This window comes from Schistocerca nitens, chromosome 8, assembly GCF_023898315.1.
Source record: "Schistocerca nitens isolate TAMUIC-IGC-003100 chromosome 8, iqSchNite1.1, whole genome shotgun sequence".
Lineage (NCBI taxonomy): Eukaryota > Metazoa > Arthropoda > Insecta > Orthoptera > Acrididae > Schistocerca > Schistocerca nitens.
Genome location: NC_064621.1, coordinates 458,695,569 through 458,713,303, shown reverse-complemented (window position 1 = coordinate 458,713,303; position 17,735 = coordinate 458,695,569). Strand labels below are relative to the sequence as shown.

Genomic DNA, 17,735 nt, shown 5'->3' with positions numbered 1-17,735 from the left:
GGTGGGTCACGTTGTCCATGAACAGCCCTTTTTAATCTATCCGAGGCATGTTTGGTAGGAATCATGTCTGGAGAACATGCTGGCCACTCTAGTCAAGCGATGTCGTTATTCTGAAGGAAGTCATTCACGGGGGCGCGAACTGTCGTCCATGAAGCCGAATGCCTCGCCAATATGCTGCCGATATGGTTGCACTATCGGTCGGAGTATGGCATTCACGTATCGGACAGCCGTTACGTCGCCGTCCATAATCACCAGATGCGTACATCGGCCCCACATAATGCCACCCTAAAAGAGCAGGGAACCTCCACCTTGCTGCACTCGCTGGACAGTGCGTCTAAGGCGTTCAGCCTGACCCGGGTGGCCAGAAACAAGTCTCCGACGATTGCCTGGTTGAAGGGATATTCGACACTCATCGGTGAAGAGAACGTGATGCCAATCCTGAACGGTCCATTCGGAATGTTGTTGGTCCATTTACACCGCGCTGTATGGTGTCGTGATTGGAATGATGGACCGCGCCATGGACGTCGGAAGTAAAGCTGCGCTTCATGGAGCCTATTAAGCACAGTTCGAGTCGGAACACGACGTCCTGTGGCTGCACGAAAAGCATTAGGCAACATGGTGGCGTTGCTTTCAGTGTTCCTACTTGCTATACTCCTTATGTAGTGGTCATCCACTGCAGTAGCAGCACTTGGGCGGCCTGAGCGAGGCATGTCATCGGCAGTTCCTCTCTGTATCTCCTCCATGATCGCTTTGGTTCACTCGGAGACCCCTGGACACTTCCCTTGTTGAGAGCCCTTCCTGGCACAAAGAAACAATGTGGACGCTATAGATCCACGGTATTGACCATCTGGGAATGGTTGAACTACAGTAAACACAAGCCATGTACCTCCTTCCTGGTGGAATGACTGGAACTGATCGGCTGTCGGACCCCCTCCGTCTAATAGGCGCTGCTCATGCATGGTTGTTTACATCTTTGGGCGGGTTTATTGACATCGCTGAACAGTTATAGGGACTGTGTCTGTGATACAATATCCACAGTTAACGTCTATCTTCAGGAGTTCTGGGAATCGGGGTGATGCAAAACTTTTTTTGAGGGATATTTTTCTGCCTTTTCTGTGTCCTCCTCCGTTTCAATGCCGTTATGGTCAGAGAGTTTCTCAACAGATGTCTTCAATCCGTCTACAGATTTAACTTAAGACCAAAACGTATGAGGGGTTTCTGCCATATTAGTAGACAGAGTTTTACTTTCGAATTCGTTCAGCATGTTACGAATGGCTCTCTTTAGTCCAAGTTTGGCTTCGATTAATTTTTCTTTGTCTGTGATGATTTAGTAGCAGCTTTCTAAAACGTCTGTCGAGCCACGGAGGGACATGTCCGTATTTCACAAGTCTTCTCGGCACATACATGTCTACAGCTCACTATATAATGCTCTTGACTTCTGTCCATTCTTTCTCAATATTGTTAGTGCCGATCGCTCAGGTAACCTGGAATCTATGTCTTGTCTCTCCTGCTAAGCTGAAAGATCTTCCTGTCTTTCTTCGTATTTCTGTTTGCAGCCGTATTCAGTCGTGCTCCAATGTTCTTACGATCACTGTTTGCCCTTTCTAAGCTAACTGCTGTTTCTCTCCAACAAACCTAAGATGTACCCTTCACTAGTCTGGTATATGGTTAGGGTAATTTTCCGATAATCAATTTAAAACAATTTCATAATATTCTCTGTCGCTGCCACCGCTCCCCCACCCCCACCCCAAAAATAATAACCTTAGTCTATGTTGGTAAGTTGAAGTCTCCACCATCCACATGCTACAACATGACCAGAAAATTTACGTGATATATTGTCAAAGTTTCTCAGAGAACGTTCCGCCACTACTTTTCCTAAACAGGTGGTTCTACAAAAAGTCCGATGACCGTGTTTGTTCCATGTTTAACACTTGAATTCAAGCAAATTAATTTGCATTCGGATACTGGTCTCACTTCATATTGTCGCATTTTTTATGCCTATAACATACCTCCAACACCAGAATTCAACCTATCTTGGCGAAATACAGGGTGACAATTATTGAACTATATGAAAAGCGACGTAAATTAGTTACTAACCAAGCACACAGTTTGTTCGACATATAAACGTCACTACAGATATTCGGATTTAGGTTATGATATTTTCGATATGCCTGCCATCTTTGGTGCAAACGAACAGTGAAACTCTGACCATTCGCTGAGGCGTCGGAACGTCGGTGCTGTCGATGACACCCTGAATGTCTGTTTTCAGCTCAGATATGGCTTTGGGGTTATTACTGTACAACTTGTCTTAAATATAGCCCCATGAAAAGGAGTCGCACGCGTTAAGATCCGGAGAATATGGCGGCCGGATATTGAACACCACACAGTCAACCATTGAGGGTGAAGGGACTCCTCGATCACGAAATGCGGATTCTCTGTCCCCCAATTTTGCTTATTGACGAACACATCCAAATGAAAGTGGGCTACGTGCTAGAGCAAACCATGCATGCGCATGCTACAGCAATTCCCATTATGCCCAGCGGCAAACTGTGCAGTTTGAAAGTCCTATAGCAAACCGTTCAGGAATTACGACGATTTTATTTCATGTATTTCAATAATTGTCACCCTTTACATTTCATTCGTAATTTATAAGTTCATTACTATTGAGATCTTTTTTCAGGCAACTTTCTGTCTTTAGTAGTCTGTGGGCATTGTTAAAGTTTATAAGCGAGGCTAATTCCGAGGCCCTTCCGTAGATGCTGCTGCATTTATCTAAAACAATATTATCATTCGCTTTCGCCGAACTGCTATTTCGAATGCTACCCTATCTGGAACCACAACATATATGAGCTTTTCATGACCGAAGTTACTACTAATTTATATACTTCTTTCTCGTTTCTTGAAAGAACTAAATTAGTTGGAGGCATACAATTTCTTTTGTCAACAGCAATCTATCGTGCTTTCGTAGGAAAAGCACTCATGCATTAATGTTAAATTCCATTGAAACTACATCTACATCTGTACTCGACAAGCCACATTACGGTGTGGGGCGGAGGGTATTTTGTATGCCACTCTCACATTCCCCTTTCTTGTTCCAGTCCAAAAATGGTTCGCAGGAAGATGAAGTAGTGTATCTTTTCGCTCTTCTAGGCACGTACGCTCTCAGATCTTTAACAATAAACAACATCGTGATGCAGAACGCCTCTCTTTCGATCACCTCTCTTGTGAAGTCTGTCACTATACTTGGTTGATCACCTCTGTCACACTTTCTTGCTTACTAAGTGAACGCAAAACGAAACGTGCTGCTTTTCTTTGGATTTTCTGTGTTTCTTCTATCAGTCCTAACTGGTACAGGTCCCATATAGGTAACCAATAATCAAGCAGTGGTCGAACGAGTGTTATGTATGCTACTTCCTATGTTCATGGACAACATAACCTGAGGAATCTTCCACCGAAGCTCAGTTTGGCATCGGCATTCCTCGCGATGCAGTTTATGTGGTCGTTCCATTTCAGATCACTCTGTACACATACTCTTAGGCATATTATGGAAGTAACTGCTTCCAGTGATTATTCTGAAATTGTATAATCACACGATAAGCGGTCTTTCTGATTATGTATTACGCCATATTTGTTTATATTGACGGTCAGTTGCCACTCCCAGCACCAAGCATAGAGCATCGATCCTTTGGAAGTCTTCCTGCATTTCGAAACAATTTTCTACTGTTGTGACTTCTCTGTGTACTTTAGCATCATCCGTGAAAAGCCTCATGGAACTTCCGACGTTACCTACTTCCTACGCCCTACAACACTTTCCTCTTATATTTACAAAATACAGGGTGTTACAAAAAGAATGTACGTATTTCGAATGCATATGTTTATTAAACCTTAAGACATACAAATATGAAACTTTACACACATATTTACGAACCTTTGAAGTTCAGGATACAGATGTTCAATATGTCCTCCATCAGCGACACGAACAATATCACACCAATATTCAAATTCCTCCCATACTCGGGAAGCATGTCCTTGGTCACTGATGTTATAGCAGTAGGGATCCGGTTATTCAACTCTTCCAGATTCTGTGAGAATGTTGGTACATAAACATTGTCTTTAACGAAACCCCACAGGAAGAAGTCAGAGGGTGTCAAATCCGGTGCCCGTGGAGGTCAGCTGAGACATGCTAAATCGCCAGCTCCTTGACGACTAATCCAACGGCTCGGTAAAGTTTCATTCAGATATTCACGCGCTTGGCGACTCCAGTGAGGCGGTGCCCCGTCTTGTTGAAAAATGAAGTTGTCTTAGAGCAGCCTTTGAAACAACCTGTATTGTAAAATAGCGATGTACTGCTGGTCGTTAACAGTGTTTCCATCAAATAAGAATGGGTCGTAAACAGATGATCGGGGTATCGCGCAAAACACATTGACTTTGGGCGAATCTCGTACATGTTCAATGGCTGCATGTTGGTTCTGTAGGTCCCAAGTTCAAATACTGTGTTGGTTCACCTGATCACTAACATCTAAAGTCGCTTCATCACTGAACACTATGCGTTCTGCGAATGTGTTATCATTGCCGGCCGCGGTGGCCGTGCGGTTCTAGGCACTTCAGCCCGGAACCGCGTGACTGCTACGGTCGCAGGCTCGAATCCTGCCTCGGTCTTGGATGTGTGTGATGTTCTTAGGTTAGTTAGGTTTAAGCAGTTCTAAGTTCTAGGGGACTGATGACCTCAGATGTTGAGTCCCATAGTGCTCAGAGCCATTTGAACCCTTTGTTATTGTCAATAGCTTCAAAAATCTCGTTACAAAATGGCACACGTTTGCCTTTGTGATCAGGACGCAGAGCTTGTAACAGCTGTAACTAGTACGGTTTGATAAGTAGCCGACATGTCAAAACACGCCAAATTGTTGTTGTAGGCAGTTGTAACTCCCGACTGGCACGACGAGTTGATTTTGAAGGACTACGTTGGAAAGCAGTTCGAATTCGTGCAACATTTTCCTCACGAACACGAACGCGTCCAGGACTCTTTCCGTTACATACACATCCTGTATCTAGAAACTGTCGATACGATCTGCGAATGTTCCACCAATTCGGAGAATCAATTTGGTACCTCAGCCTGAAACGTCTTTGCACTATAATCACGGGATTGCACTTCGCAAACTCGACAACTCAAAATGATTTCTGCTGCGGAGCAGCCATTTAAACATATGACGCTTACCAACCAAAACAGAAGACAGCTGACATCTATCGGCTATTAAAATAAACTAGACTATGAATTCGTTTCTCCAATAGGCGAGTCGAGGTGCAGCGATCGATAGTTTGGACAAAATAATACTTTGTATACGTATATTCGTTTTGAAACACCCCGTACAATGCGCCGAGGCGGAACTGTGCAGCAAACCTATAAGGGGACGTGAGGGGACAGAGATGTCAAAAAATGGCCACATGTGTACTGCTACCATGACATGGCCTAGATTCAATGGGAGCTGGCAATAAAAGATTAAGCAGTAATTACAAAGCAGCACACACTCCACTTCATAGTGAAAATTCATTCTGTATCAAAGTTTAATCCTGTTCTTTGCTGTATCATTTCCTCAAGAAGTGATGGTCCCGCAGCTATGCAGGGTAACTTCAGTAATGTTGAGAAGGTATGCGATAAGGTACTGGCGGAAATTAATCTGTCAGTGCTTATGAGTCGAATTTGAGTAGATGTAGTCTGTGGTGAACTGGCATGCGAAGGGTCATGGTCCCAGGTTCGAGTACCGGTCCGGCACGCAGTTTTAATCTTCATGAAGTTTGGCGCCTCGTACTGACATCCCGTGGACCACAGGCGCACGGATGCTACACGCGGTTTCATGTGACCTGTTTTGAAGAATAGCTTGCATCTTTCACGCTAACTTGTCACAATCGTGCCACAGCTCTTTTTAGTGCTCTCATAGATGCGTGGTCTCATGGCTTTTTTATAGCTATTAAACGTAAGTTGTTCGGAATCCCCCTTACAGACTTCTAGGATTTGTAGAGGGGAGTGAGTACATAATGTTTTGAAAGGGAACACTTGTCCGGGAACGTACCGTTTCCGTTCTACGACGATGCCATTTCACGTCTGCTGAAGGAAACAGAAGAGTCTCACCGTTGCTTGTCTCCGTGTCGAATAGGGTAGAATTAATGGCGTGTACTACTTCTTATCCTTGTTGTATACAAAATTTAATTTGCGAGACTGCTGCAGAGATAGAGGAAGATCTGCTGTCACAAGTTGTGACCGCTTCACAAGGAAATGAAAAACACCAGGTGGGATGGAGAGTATGTACCAGAACAATATCTGCCAGTTAAGACAAACCTTTTATAACGTGCTGTTTTCTTATCGACATGACAACTTGGCGTGAAGCTCAACTTAAAGTGAACACGTTTCATAACAAAATGACTTTTTAAGACCTGAAGATGACGTCTAAGGCTGTCGAAACAGGTTATTTTAAATACAGGAATATTTATGCAATCTTGGCTTTAGAATGTTCATAGTCTGTAACATCGTTGATGGTCGCCACAGTGAGCCGCTGTTGTAATGAATAAGTACTGTTCCGTACTTACAGTGTGATGGTTTGATTGTTGTTTTGAAATAATGTAAACATGTAATGTTTAAGTATAAATACAAACAAACGTGTTTAAGTGATAAACGGATGTTTCGTCATGTTTTCTTTTGAATTATTACCTAACAAATGTACTGTGTCGTGCCTAATTCACTTCATCGAGCAGAAGTGGATGAGTTAAACATCTGAACTGGAACCATCGTAGAACAGAAACGGTATGTTTCCGGACATGGGTTCCTACTCAAAACATTATGTTATCACTCCTCTCTACAAGACTTAGCACTTTGTAATGGGGATTTCCGAGAACCCAGTATACAACATGCACCCTCTCAGTGGCTTTTGCTGTATCGTTAATTTGCGTGTGTGTGTTTGTTCTCACGGACAGGTGGGATGGCTGCGAGCCGAGGACCAGACGGTGCTGACCCTCCACGACAAGGTGGTGACACACAACGCGCGCATCACGTCCACCCACGACAACCAGCGCACGTGGCGGCTGCACATCCGGCACGTCAAGGAGACGGACCGCGGCTGCTACATGTGCCAGATCAACACCAGCGTCATGAAGAAGCAGCTCGGCTGCCTCGACGTGCACGGTGAGTCCTCCAGCTGACAACTGAACACTGTGCTCTCACTGTTCCGCGTTGCAGTCGCTACGATCGCTAGCATATACCTGCAGTCCAATAAATCAGTACGGTCGTATCTGAAATTACTTACCACTGCACATCATGTTAAATCGAAACAAGCCACTCTGGTTATGCAGTCATTGCACGTCTTCTTGCTCACTTTTATTGGTTTATCGATATCACAGTAATAGCTGGTCTTAAGAAAGACCATCTTTGTTAGAGAAATTAGCCAAGAAATTAGCCACTGCCATACACTCTGCTCAACCAGTACCACATGCAGGTTCGTATATGTCTTCGTCGATATGTAACGAACAGCAATGTCAGGTGTACGAAACCTCAGAACCTATAATCATGACATATCTCTTAACGGTGGTAGAATCCGAACTTATACTGAAAGAAATCACATTCAGGAGATTTAATTCATTAATAGGACAAGTAATGAATTTTATTCAATCTACCGCTTGGTTGTACTCACATCAAAAAAGGTTAGCCAACTCTCGGTTCCCAGAACTGAAAATAGACAGTGACTGTGGACATTATATCACAGACACAGTCAATTTGACTGTTCAGAAATGTCGCTAACCCCCCCCCGCCCCCCAACATGTAAACAACCATGCATGAGCAACGCCTATTAGAAGGAGGCGGTCCGACAGACGATCAGTTCCAGTAATTCCACCAGGAAGGAGGTACACGGCTCGTGTTGTCTGTAGTTCAGCCATGCCTAGACGGTCAATACGGCGGTTCGATAGCGTCCACATTCGTACTTTGTGCCAGGAAGGGCTCTCAACAAGGGAAGTGAACCAAAGCGATGTTCTTCCGACATGGAGGAGATAGAGAGAGGAACTGTCGATGACATGCCGCGTTCAGGCCGCCCAAGGGCTGCTACTGCAGTGGATGACCGCTATTTAAAGGTTATGGCAAGGAGGAATCCTGACAGCAACGCCATCATGTTGAATAATGCTTTTCGCGCAGCCACATGACGTCGTGTTACGACTCGAACTGTGAGCAATAGGCTGCATGATGCGCAACTCCACTCCCGACGTCCATGCCGATGTCCATCTTTGCAACCACGACACTATCAATCGCGGTACACATGGGCCCAACAACAGGGCCCAACAACATGTCGAATGGACCGTGCAGGATTGGCATCACATTTTCTTCACCGCTGAGAGTCTCATATGCTTTCAGCCAGACAATCGTCGGAGGCCTCTTTGGGGGCAACCAAGTCAGGCTGAACGCCTTATACACACTGCTGTTTTGGGGTGGCATTATGTGGGGCCGATGTACGCGGCTCGTGGTCATGGAAGGCGCCGTGACGGCTGTACGATACGTGAATTCCGTCCTCCGACCGATATTACAACCATATCGGCAGCATATTGGCGAGACATTCGTCTTCATGGACGACAATTCGCACCCCCGTCGTGCCCATCTTGTGAATGGCTTCCTTCAGGATAACGACATCGCTCGACTAGAGTGCCCAGCGTGTTCTCCTGACATGGACCCTATCAAACATGCCTGGGATAAATTGAAAAGGGCTGTTCATGGACAACGTGACCCACCAACCACTCTGAGGGATCTACGCCGAATCGCCGTTGAGGAGTGGGACAACCTGGACCAACAGTGCTTCCATGAACTTGTGGATAGTATGCCACGACGAATACAGGCACGAATCCGTGCAAGAGGACGTGCTACTGGGTATTAAAAGTAGCGGTGTGTACAGATATCTGGATAACCACCTCTGAAGGTCTCTCTGTATGGTGGTACAACAGGCAATGTGTAGTTATCATGAGCAATAAAAAGGGCGGAAATGATTTTTATGTTGGTCTCTATTCCAATTTTCTGTAGAGGTTCCGGAATTCTCGGAACCGAGTTGATGCAAAACTTTTTTAATATGTGTTTTATAACTGACGGAGATCAAAGTGCTGCATTGCGGGCTGTATACATCGCCGAACGCTGAATCAGCCTAGGACGTTGTCAGCCAAATGGTAAAAATATGGAGCTGTAAGCAATCGGAGTGTTGTGTGATCCTTTAGTTCAGGAAGGGCCCGGTTACATCCCTGACAGGCACGGACATTCAGATAATCCCACATGCAAAAGTTACATGAATATTAGTCAAGGGATCTGGAAGACTACAAATCTAATATTGCGTTGAGGTGATGCGATGGTTTCTGAAGATATCTCTAAGCAAATGTTTCACCTGGCAAGCGATGTATGGTGTCACTCCATCTTGCAGAAAGTGTTGGTGTGGGCACAGTTGCGTTCATGTAAAGCTGGAGTAACGTCTTGTAGAAGGAGGAACTTATAATGTGCAGGTGTCACTGTACGCCTAACAGGCCCACGAGGTGTCATCTCGGCGAATAAATACGGACTGGGAATGAAGGAGCTCGTGGAACCACTCCACACAGCCACATCTCCACACAGCGACATACGTTGAGTGCAGTGGATGTTCCTGATCAACATGTCGCGGAGCAAAACCTCATATTGGACAATGCTGTGCATTAATGGATCCACGCGGATTAAAATGCGCCTCGTCCATCCAGAAAATATTTCTCGGCCATTTCCATGCGTGCCAAAACACAAGGGGAATAGTCAGTTCTTTGGGGCTTCAGTTGATGCACATTATCAGTCTTGTAGGGGCATCAGTGTAAAACACTCCGCAAAACTTTGGACTGTGGAACAGGTTAGAGAGACATTCTCGAGGCACAACTCGAGCACTGTTTCGGAATTTTAGACATGTGCTGCATGGTAGGCTATAGTTACAGCAACTTCACCGACAACTGCTTTCGGAATGGGCCACTTCCCTTTCCATGCTGCACCGTCTAATTCACTCATTCCTTCAAATTTCTTGATCATATTCTTTAGCCCATTTATTGACATACCTCTCTTAGAGGCCATTTCTGTCGGAATTATTCCCAAAATCCAGCGCCGCTATTGCTGCCGGTCAGATAAAACAAATTTAGCTGCAGTACACGGTCTTCCATCTCAATAGCCATCGCGTTTCTTATGGAAAACAACAACCTTTGTAACACTTCATATCATCACGTGTCGCCAAGCGACATACAGAGTAATGACGTCAAAACAGAAAATATTGAATTTCAGAGTGCTTACAGCGTCATATTTTCACCTGGTGGAAGATACAGCAATTAGCAGGTTAATACATAAGTTGGTAGCGTCTCTGTTTTGCACTTTGTTATTCCGTTTGTTATTGGTTTTTCATTTTTAGTTCACTATTGGTATCTGAGATTATGGACTGTCAATTTGTCATTTTGAAATAGGTAGCGGAGCTGTGAGCTGCCAAGTAGAGAAATTAAACATTTTCCTGAAATTCTTCTGCTTGAGTTCAGTAGAGCGCTGACAACAGTGGAAGCAGCCAGAAAGATCTGCGACATGTATGGGATCATGGCATTGGATAGATCACGACAAGAAAATATTCTAAGGAAGACCTTCACGGTTTGGTGAAGATCGTTTATTCCCATTAATCCATGATGATCCATGTCAGTTTACTCGAGAACTGCGAGATATAATGAACTGTAATCATTTCACCATCTTGGGACTTTTGCAGGCAATGGGGAAAGGTTAAAAAATGTGGTGCATGTGTACTGCACGCTCTAAGCCAAAATCACAAAAATTTGTGGGTAGCCATATGTGCATTTCTGTTTTTTCTGATCATCAGTTGGCTCGTGAACAAAAGCGGTGCTAATATAAGGGAAAGAAAGGAATGACTGAGCCAAAAAGGAACTATCTACCCGAGGTGTAACCCTCACAACAGACATTTACTGTTAGCAACTGAGACATCTTGCAGACGCTATCCAAGAACAACTACTAGGAAGACTGCCCGCCTGCATTCTGGTAGACTGACAAAAAACTGTGGGGTTGGGAAGCCATTCCGCATCCAGCTTACTCACCTGCTCTTGCTCCCTCAGATTTCCACCTTTTTCGCCCTCCTATCCAAAAATCTTCAAGCAAATACCTCTCCGGTTTAAAATGCGCTCAGAACATGGCTCGACGAGTTCTTCGCCTCAAATTCACGTGGTTCCTAGTGTTATTGAATCGAAAAGTTACCCCAGCATTGATAGAGCGTTGTGAATAATGGAGGAAAATATGTTATTGATGATTAAGTCTCTGTTAAGTGCATCTCTTCTGTTTATAAAACTTGTGGAGGAAAGCCACGAACGTAAGCACCAAACTAATATTTTTTCAGCGTATCCGCGTGCGCACTGATTAATGAACATACCTAAGGTGTTGCAGCCTCCTTCGATGTATACAGCCCGCGTTGCATCACTCAGAACGTCGTCAGTTTAATTGTAACCAACCAGGATAAAGGATGTGTACGACAATGAGAAAATTACAGTGTCATATTCGTTGATCTAACAGGCGAATATTACACAATGTAAAATGGAATCCTAATATGAAACTTTTTTTTAAATAACAAACAATGTTGGTGTTTTCAAGATAATGTCATTCTCTATGAATAACATGATGCCTTGTGTTGCGTTACACATCAAGCACAATAGATGAAGTGATCAGAAGCACATTACATCTCAAACAAGTGTACTAATGACCAAACCCGCCCTCATAACATCCAGTCTTTCCTGTAGACTGAGACTTTGTTCGAAGTACGTAGTAATGTAATGTAGAGAGGGCTCTATGGAGGATAATAAAAAGTCCCCATGACCACTATGGAAACAATCATGTGGACAATAGTCCATCAAAGATACAGGCAACGACATTACATTTACAAAACGAAGAAGTTGGATGGCAAGTAAGCGTCATCTTACATGGAAACACACAACCAAATATAGACCCACCAACCTACGTAAGAGTCGCCCTTAATGGGATAATCACCCTCAAATATTACTGTAGAAGCTTGAAACATAGATTAAACACAACTTGTTAAATAAACTTTCCAGGTCAGCGCAGGGAGCAAATTACGTAGTTATGTTGACTTTAAGTCTTGCGCTGTGCTTTTCTACGGTTGAATGTGTAGAATCCGTGTGGACTCACTCGCTTTACGCGAAAAAGGTTTTCATTGCACAATACTTGGAGGGTTTTCGCTGACTGCTGCAAAACCAGTTATGTATCCCGGTTATCTGCATAATCATATTTATCCTGGCAGCTTTCTCCCTCAGCTCCTGACTCATTTTATTTGAAGGATTTTGACTTCTTCCGAGCATTCCTCTATGAACTTTCGTTTGAGCAACCAACTGGAATTTGCTCTCTGCCTCCTTAACAAGTTTCCTTTACAGGCAGCGGGTAATCGTCACCTCACGCATTCCAGGGTATTTTTCTGTCATATTTCCAATTTTTTTCTGTTGTACCTCAAATGTATCACCCCAAAAGACTGGGCCACAAATTGAAGCTAGCGATCCTGTCGTTAATGATATCATAAATATACCGATGTAAAAAAAATCGCAACTCGACGATGAAATGGTGCGACAAAAACTAAAGGTCTTAGACTTTTTTTCTACATCCATCCAGATTTCGCACCAATCGTATAAGAGTGGCCCTAGTAGCGCAACCATAAGGATGCAAATCATATTTGCTTTAAATATGCGCTGTAGCGGTCGTGAGCTTCAGTTACCTTTGAGACTTTACGTGGTGAGTGGATGTTAGTCACGGATGCTCTTGAGGCGACAAAGACGCCATTATCAACACCTCACTGACTTTGAACAAGGTCGTATAATAGGGTTAAAAGAAGTTGGATGTTCCTTCTGTGATTATAGCCACTGTACATTAGTGCTGCTAGCGATGGCCATGGGAATGTATGGTTGCAAGATCAGTCTTCGGGAGGCACGTAGAACTACCGAGAGGGAAGACCATCGTGTTTGGCGTATGGCTTTGGTGCAACGCACAGCATCTGCAACAGGAATTTGAGGAGCAGTTGGCACAACAGTCAGACAACGAACTGTTACAAATCGGTTACTTCATGAACTTCTGGCGTGCATTCCATGGACCCCCTAACCACCACTGTTTGAGACTTCAGTGGTGTCAAGTCAGAGCTTATTGGGAGGCAGGTTGGGAGTGTTCTGTTTTCTGATGAAAGTAGGTTCTGCCTCGGTGCCAAAGATGATCGTGTGTTAACTAGAAGGAGGACAGTTGAGTCCTGCAAAAAACCTACCTGCGGATGGACACACTGGACATACACCTGGAGTGATTTCGTACGCACCCTGACTGCAAATTTGTATATCCATCCGGTGATTCGACCTGTTGTGCTACCATTCGTGAACAACATTCATGGCGGTCTTTTCCAACAGGATAACGCTCGCTCACATACCGCTGTTGTAAACAAACGTGCTCTACAGAGTGCTGACATGTTGTCCTGACCTGCTCGATCACCATATGTCTTTAATCGAGCACATATGGAACATCATCGGATGTCAACTCCAGCGTCCTCCACAAAAAATAATAACCTTTTCTATATTTACCGATCAACTGCAATTGCAACCTGAACTGTGATCGAGCACCTGTACGACAGAATACATGCGCGTTTACGTGCTTGCTTTCAACATTTTGCAATTACACCGGTTACTAATGTATCAGCATTTCACATTTCCGCTGGCTTACCTCGGGCTACATTAACCTGTGATCTTGAAACGTTAATCAGCTACATACGTACCGTACACAAAAATATTCCTGAAATTATTATTTTTTGGTGTTACCGACTTTTTTTCGTCAGTGTAGCTTTCTGCATCAAGTTGATTTGGTTTCCATTCCACAGCACATGCCTCAGCCTATTATAGATGTGTCTTAAATATTTCTCTCAGTCGAAGGTTATATAAATATATAATATATAAATAACTGCTAAGTCAAGTAAAATCCTACGACATATCTTCCTTTGGGTATCTATAGAGGATTGGTTATGGATTGATACATTTGTTTGTTCTTTTTGCATATACGCTGTTTCTGATAGAACTACTTTTGTTAAGAATCTTGTGAGTGTCTGATCGCACTCGAGGATGTACCCCATTTCTCTCATTAGGTATACAGGAGGATAAAATTTCAGTATCTCTATTGTGCCCCTATTTTTTGATTTTAATAAACATCACTAACATTGACACATTTTCGCCTAAAATAGAAATTATCTGTATCATTTATTAACGTAACTCAAGACCATTTTTTCCGACAGGACAGGCGCTTACCTATACTATGTTTGGCAGCAGTACTGTTGTATCAGACTTTTGCAGTCAAAAAGTAACTACGACTGAGCCATTACTGTGAGTGGTTTCTTTTCAGTTATTTTTAATTTAAAACTTCACATACGGCGAACTACAAGCCGGAATATGGATCACCACTAACTACCACTGATCTGATGTTCACATCACAAGGAGATGGTGCAGAAGGCAGGAAGGAATGAAGATTAGGGCTTAACTTCCCGTCAGCACAGATATTGTTCAAGATGGAGCAGTCGCTCTGAATATTTCAAAGATGGGGAAAGAAATTAGCCCTGCCCTTTCAAAGGAATCTTTCCGGCATGTGTCTGGAGCGAAAATCCTAGATTTTGATGGGCGACGATTTGAAACGTAATCGTCCAGAATCCGATTTGAGTGTGCTAAACAATATGAAGAAATGCGGGAATATGTTAATTTCTTTAAGGTGGATGGAGATTCTATAGTGAAAGATAGTTGGAATGCCATTGTAGATAAGGGAATGGAAAAATATAAGCCAAGGAATATAAAGGGGAGTGTGGAGTTCTGAAACTGTTTGGATATACCAAACATAAGATTGTCCTTCAATGAGAACGAAACTGTATGTGTTTGTAATGATGCAGAGTTGGTTGCAAACGGAGAGTTGTAGAAAAGGTAAGGGAGGAATGAGGAAGAGGAGAGAGCAGCCATCAAGATTATTTCTTTCTGTTTGTATATGAGGGAAGTGTTATTGGAGAAGTAATGGAGCATGATATAAATCTTTTGCCAAATAGAGTAGTTTTACACCAGCAAAGCACAGCGCATAAAGTATCTGACATGGCAGAGTCTTACCACAAGAAAATGAAATAACCCACAAAGTGGAACAGTTTTATTTATTGTTAAAAAGTAGGTGTTTAAAATCCTTGGAAAATTATTTTCAAGAAAGACAGAATTATTGTTGTCTTCACTATAAAATACTACCGATTACACAGCAATACGGAAGGTGAACTACTTTGTTTACCTTCACTACGTTACTTCCGACACTGTCGTATGGTAGGTACTGACGAAGAATATCTTTAGTCGAGTGTAGGTCACTGTTAATAATCGTCGATCTTAGTCCCTGGAGGCCATTTTCTATTATTTCGGATCTCCTACTAACTCTACGTAAGCACGGCTTTATATATACATTATCTGGGAATTTGTTAATAAAAATTAAAAATATGCCAAAATAGATTGATTCCCTGTATCATCTGTAAAATTGCCCATTTTGCAGCTTGGGTGATTTTCAAGCACGTATACGTAACTTCCCGCTTAATTTTACAAGTACAAGTGTACTAGCTATCAATTACAATGCAAAATGAAGCTGTAAGCTTAAAATACATGATTGAATATGATTCAAGTTTGAAATTGTCGGATCGCACAGTTAATAACAAGATAACAGCGTACTTAGATCATGTTTCATTTTCAAAACACGTTGAGGCTGTGGACGCCCACAAAAATAAAATTTTGAAGTTTGTTAGTAATAAGGACTCGTTCGGAGGAGACTGCAGCAGTCACTCAAGAGACGAGCAATTTGCACTTCCACAACACTTCGTCAGCCATCGACCAGAAAAATATACACAGCCGTACAGTTTTTATTTCAGTTAGAAGATGTGAAAAGCATGAGTGCTTCCACTCATCCTTTTCAGATATTCTAACTGAAATAAAAACTGTACGCCTGTGTATATTTTTCTGGTTAATGGCTGACGAAGTGTTATGGAAGTGCTAATTGCTCATCTCTAGAGTTTCGAATGTAAGCAAAAAGATATTCTTACGATATATCCTTTCCATTCTGTACATGCGTCGGTCGCGGTAGTCTACAATATTCGCTGCAATGTGTCACTTACCTGAAGGGTAAGGGTACGTTACAGTGATATTTTAGGACACACTTCTATGAAAGTATCTGCATTTTTGTATTAGTTAAAAAGTCATTCCACGGCCGTGTAGGTTTGGACCAATCTGTGGAAAGTAAGTTCAAGCCTTCAGAACTGGTTCATAAATGCTGTTTTATAAATATACGTTAAAGACAGGGGCACTTCGGTCACCGACCGTCCATCAGTAGGTTGCTTTTATAGTACCATAAACTCGTCCTTAAACTGACTACCAGCGTGTTGTAGAGGTTTCTGAAGTGGAATGAAATGCACCATGATTGCTCTTGTCGCCATTTTATAAATACTAGAACAAAATTTATCCTGAAGGGGAGAATAGTTTTCTGTGTAAGTCAAACGCTGAAGCTACTGAAAACTCGTCGCAGGAAATCCGAAGGATAACCCAATTTCCAGGAAAACTGTGATTATAATCGATGCACTGTTGGAACACTGTTAGTGGACATTAGTGTGGTTGACGGCTTGTACTCTGCTTGCGATCCTCCCAATGAGTAGTCAGTGTCGGTAGAGGATTGGCAGCCCATTGTTTCTCAAGAGCCGAAACCAGAAAAGGTAAGCATGTTTTATGCTGACTTCTGGAGAGACGATAGACGTCCCACTGGGTTTAGGTCAGGACTAGCATATTATTGGGCACAAACCACTGGCTCAGTGATGCAGGTTTATAACGAGTGCACTGTTATGTCTCTGAAACGGTTCTATCCCGTACTCAGTAGGCAATGATGTGAAATGTGTTCATACCCTTCGGTATGTAGTGATTTCTTAAGCGTAATGAGGGGAGCACACCCTAATAACGAAAAACATTTACATAAAGTAACACCACCTCCTCTCTATTTCACTGTTGGCAGTACAGATAATGGCAGATAACGTTGTCCAGGCATTCGAAAACCCAAAATCCCCTTTCATTAGACTTACACAGCATATAGCGTGACTCGTTACTCCAAATCACTCGTTTCGAGCCATCCACTGTCTCTCTTTACATCACCTAGAACGTCGCTTGGCACTGACTCCAGAGATGAGGAGCTCCCCGACCACTGGACTCCATTCATTTTAACTCCATGCACACAGTCATTGTGCTACGTGCGCTGCCGGTGGTAGGTATCCAACTGATTTCATCATCATCTGTGGTGCTTACCGTCCCTATCCGTCAGCACACGTGGTCTGTCTGGTCTTGTTCTATCTTTGGTTGATGCTCCTTGTTTCCACTTCACGATCACATCGGCAAGAATCGACTTTGGCAGCTTTAGAAGGATTGAATCATCACTGATGGGCTTGCTGCTCAGGTGGCATCGAATGACTAGCCTATGTTCGGAGTGACTTAGTGCTGAAGACTGACCCATTTTCCCGTTACTACTTTAATGCTTAGAACACGCCCATTACCCTCCCCCTCCCTCCTCGTTTTGTCATTTTACACTGGCGGGTTCGTCTGTCGTTATACCCAGTGTCGTTATACGTTTCGTCAGACAGTGCTACCAAATGGATGCT

At 43.2% G+C, this 17,735-nt stretch overlaps 1 protein-coding gene across 1 annotated transcript in view; it reads left to right on the top strand.

Annotated features, from left to right (window-relative positions):
• The window catches only part of LOC126199614 (lachesin-like), a gene marked incomplete at its 5' end in the record, with an annotated part of 448,647 nt that overhangs the window by 60,406 nt on the left and 370,506 nt on the right, over nucleotides 1–17,735 (top strand). Inside the window, one exon of the mRNA XM_049936541.1 lies at nucleotides 6,967–7,174. Coding sequence (XP_049792498.1) covers nucleotides 6,967–7,174 — 208 coding nt within the window. The remainder of the gene's footprint in view (nucleotides 1–6,966; nucleotides 7,175–17,735) is intronic.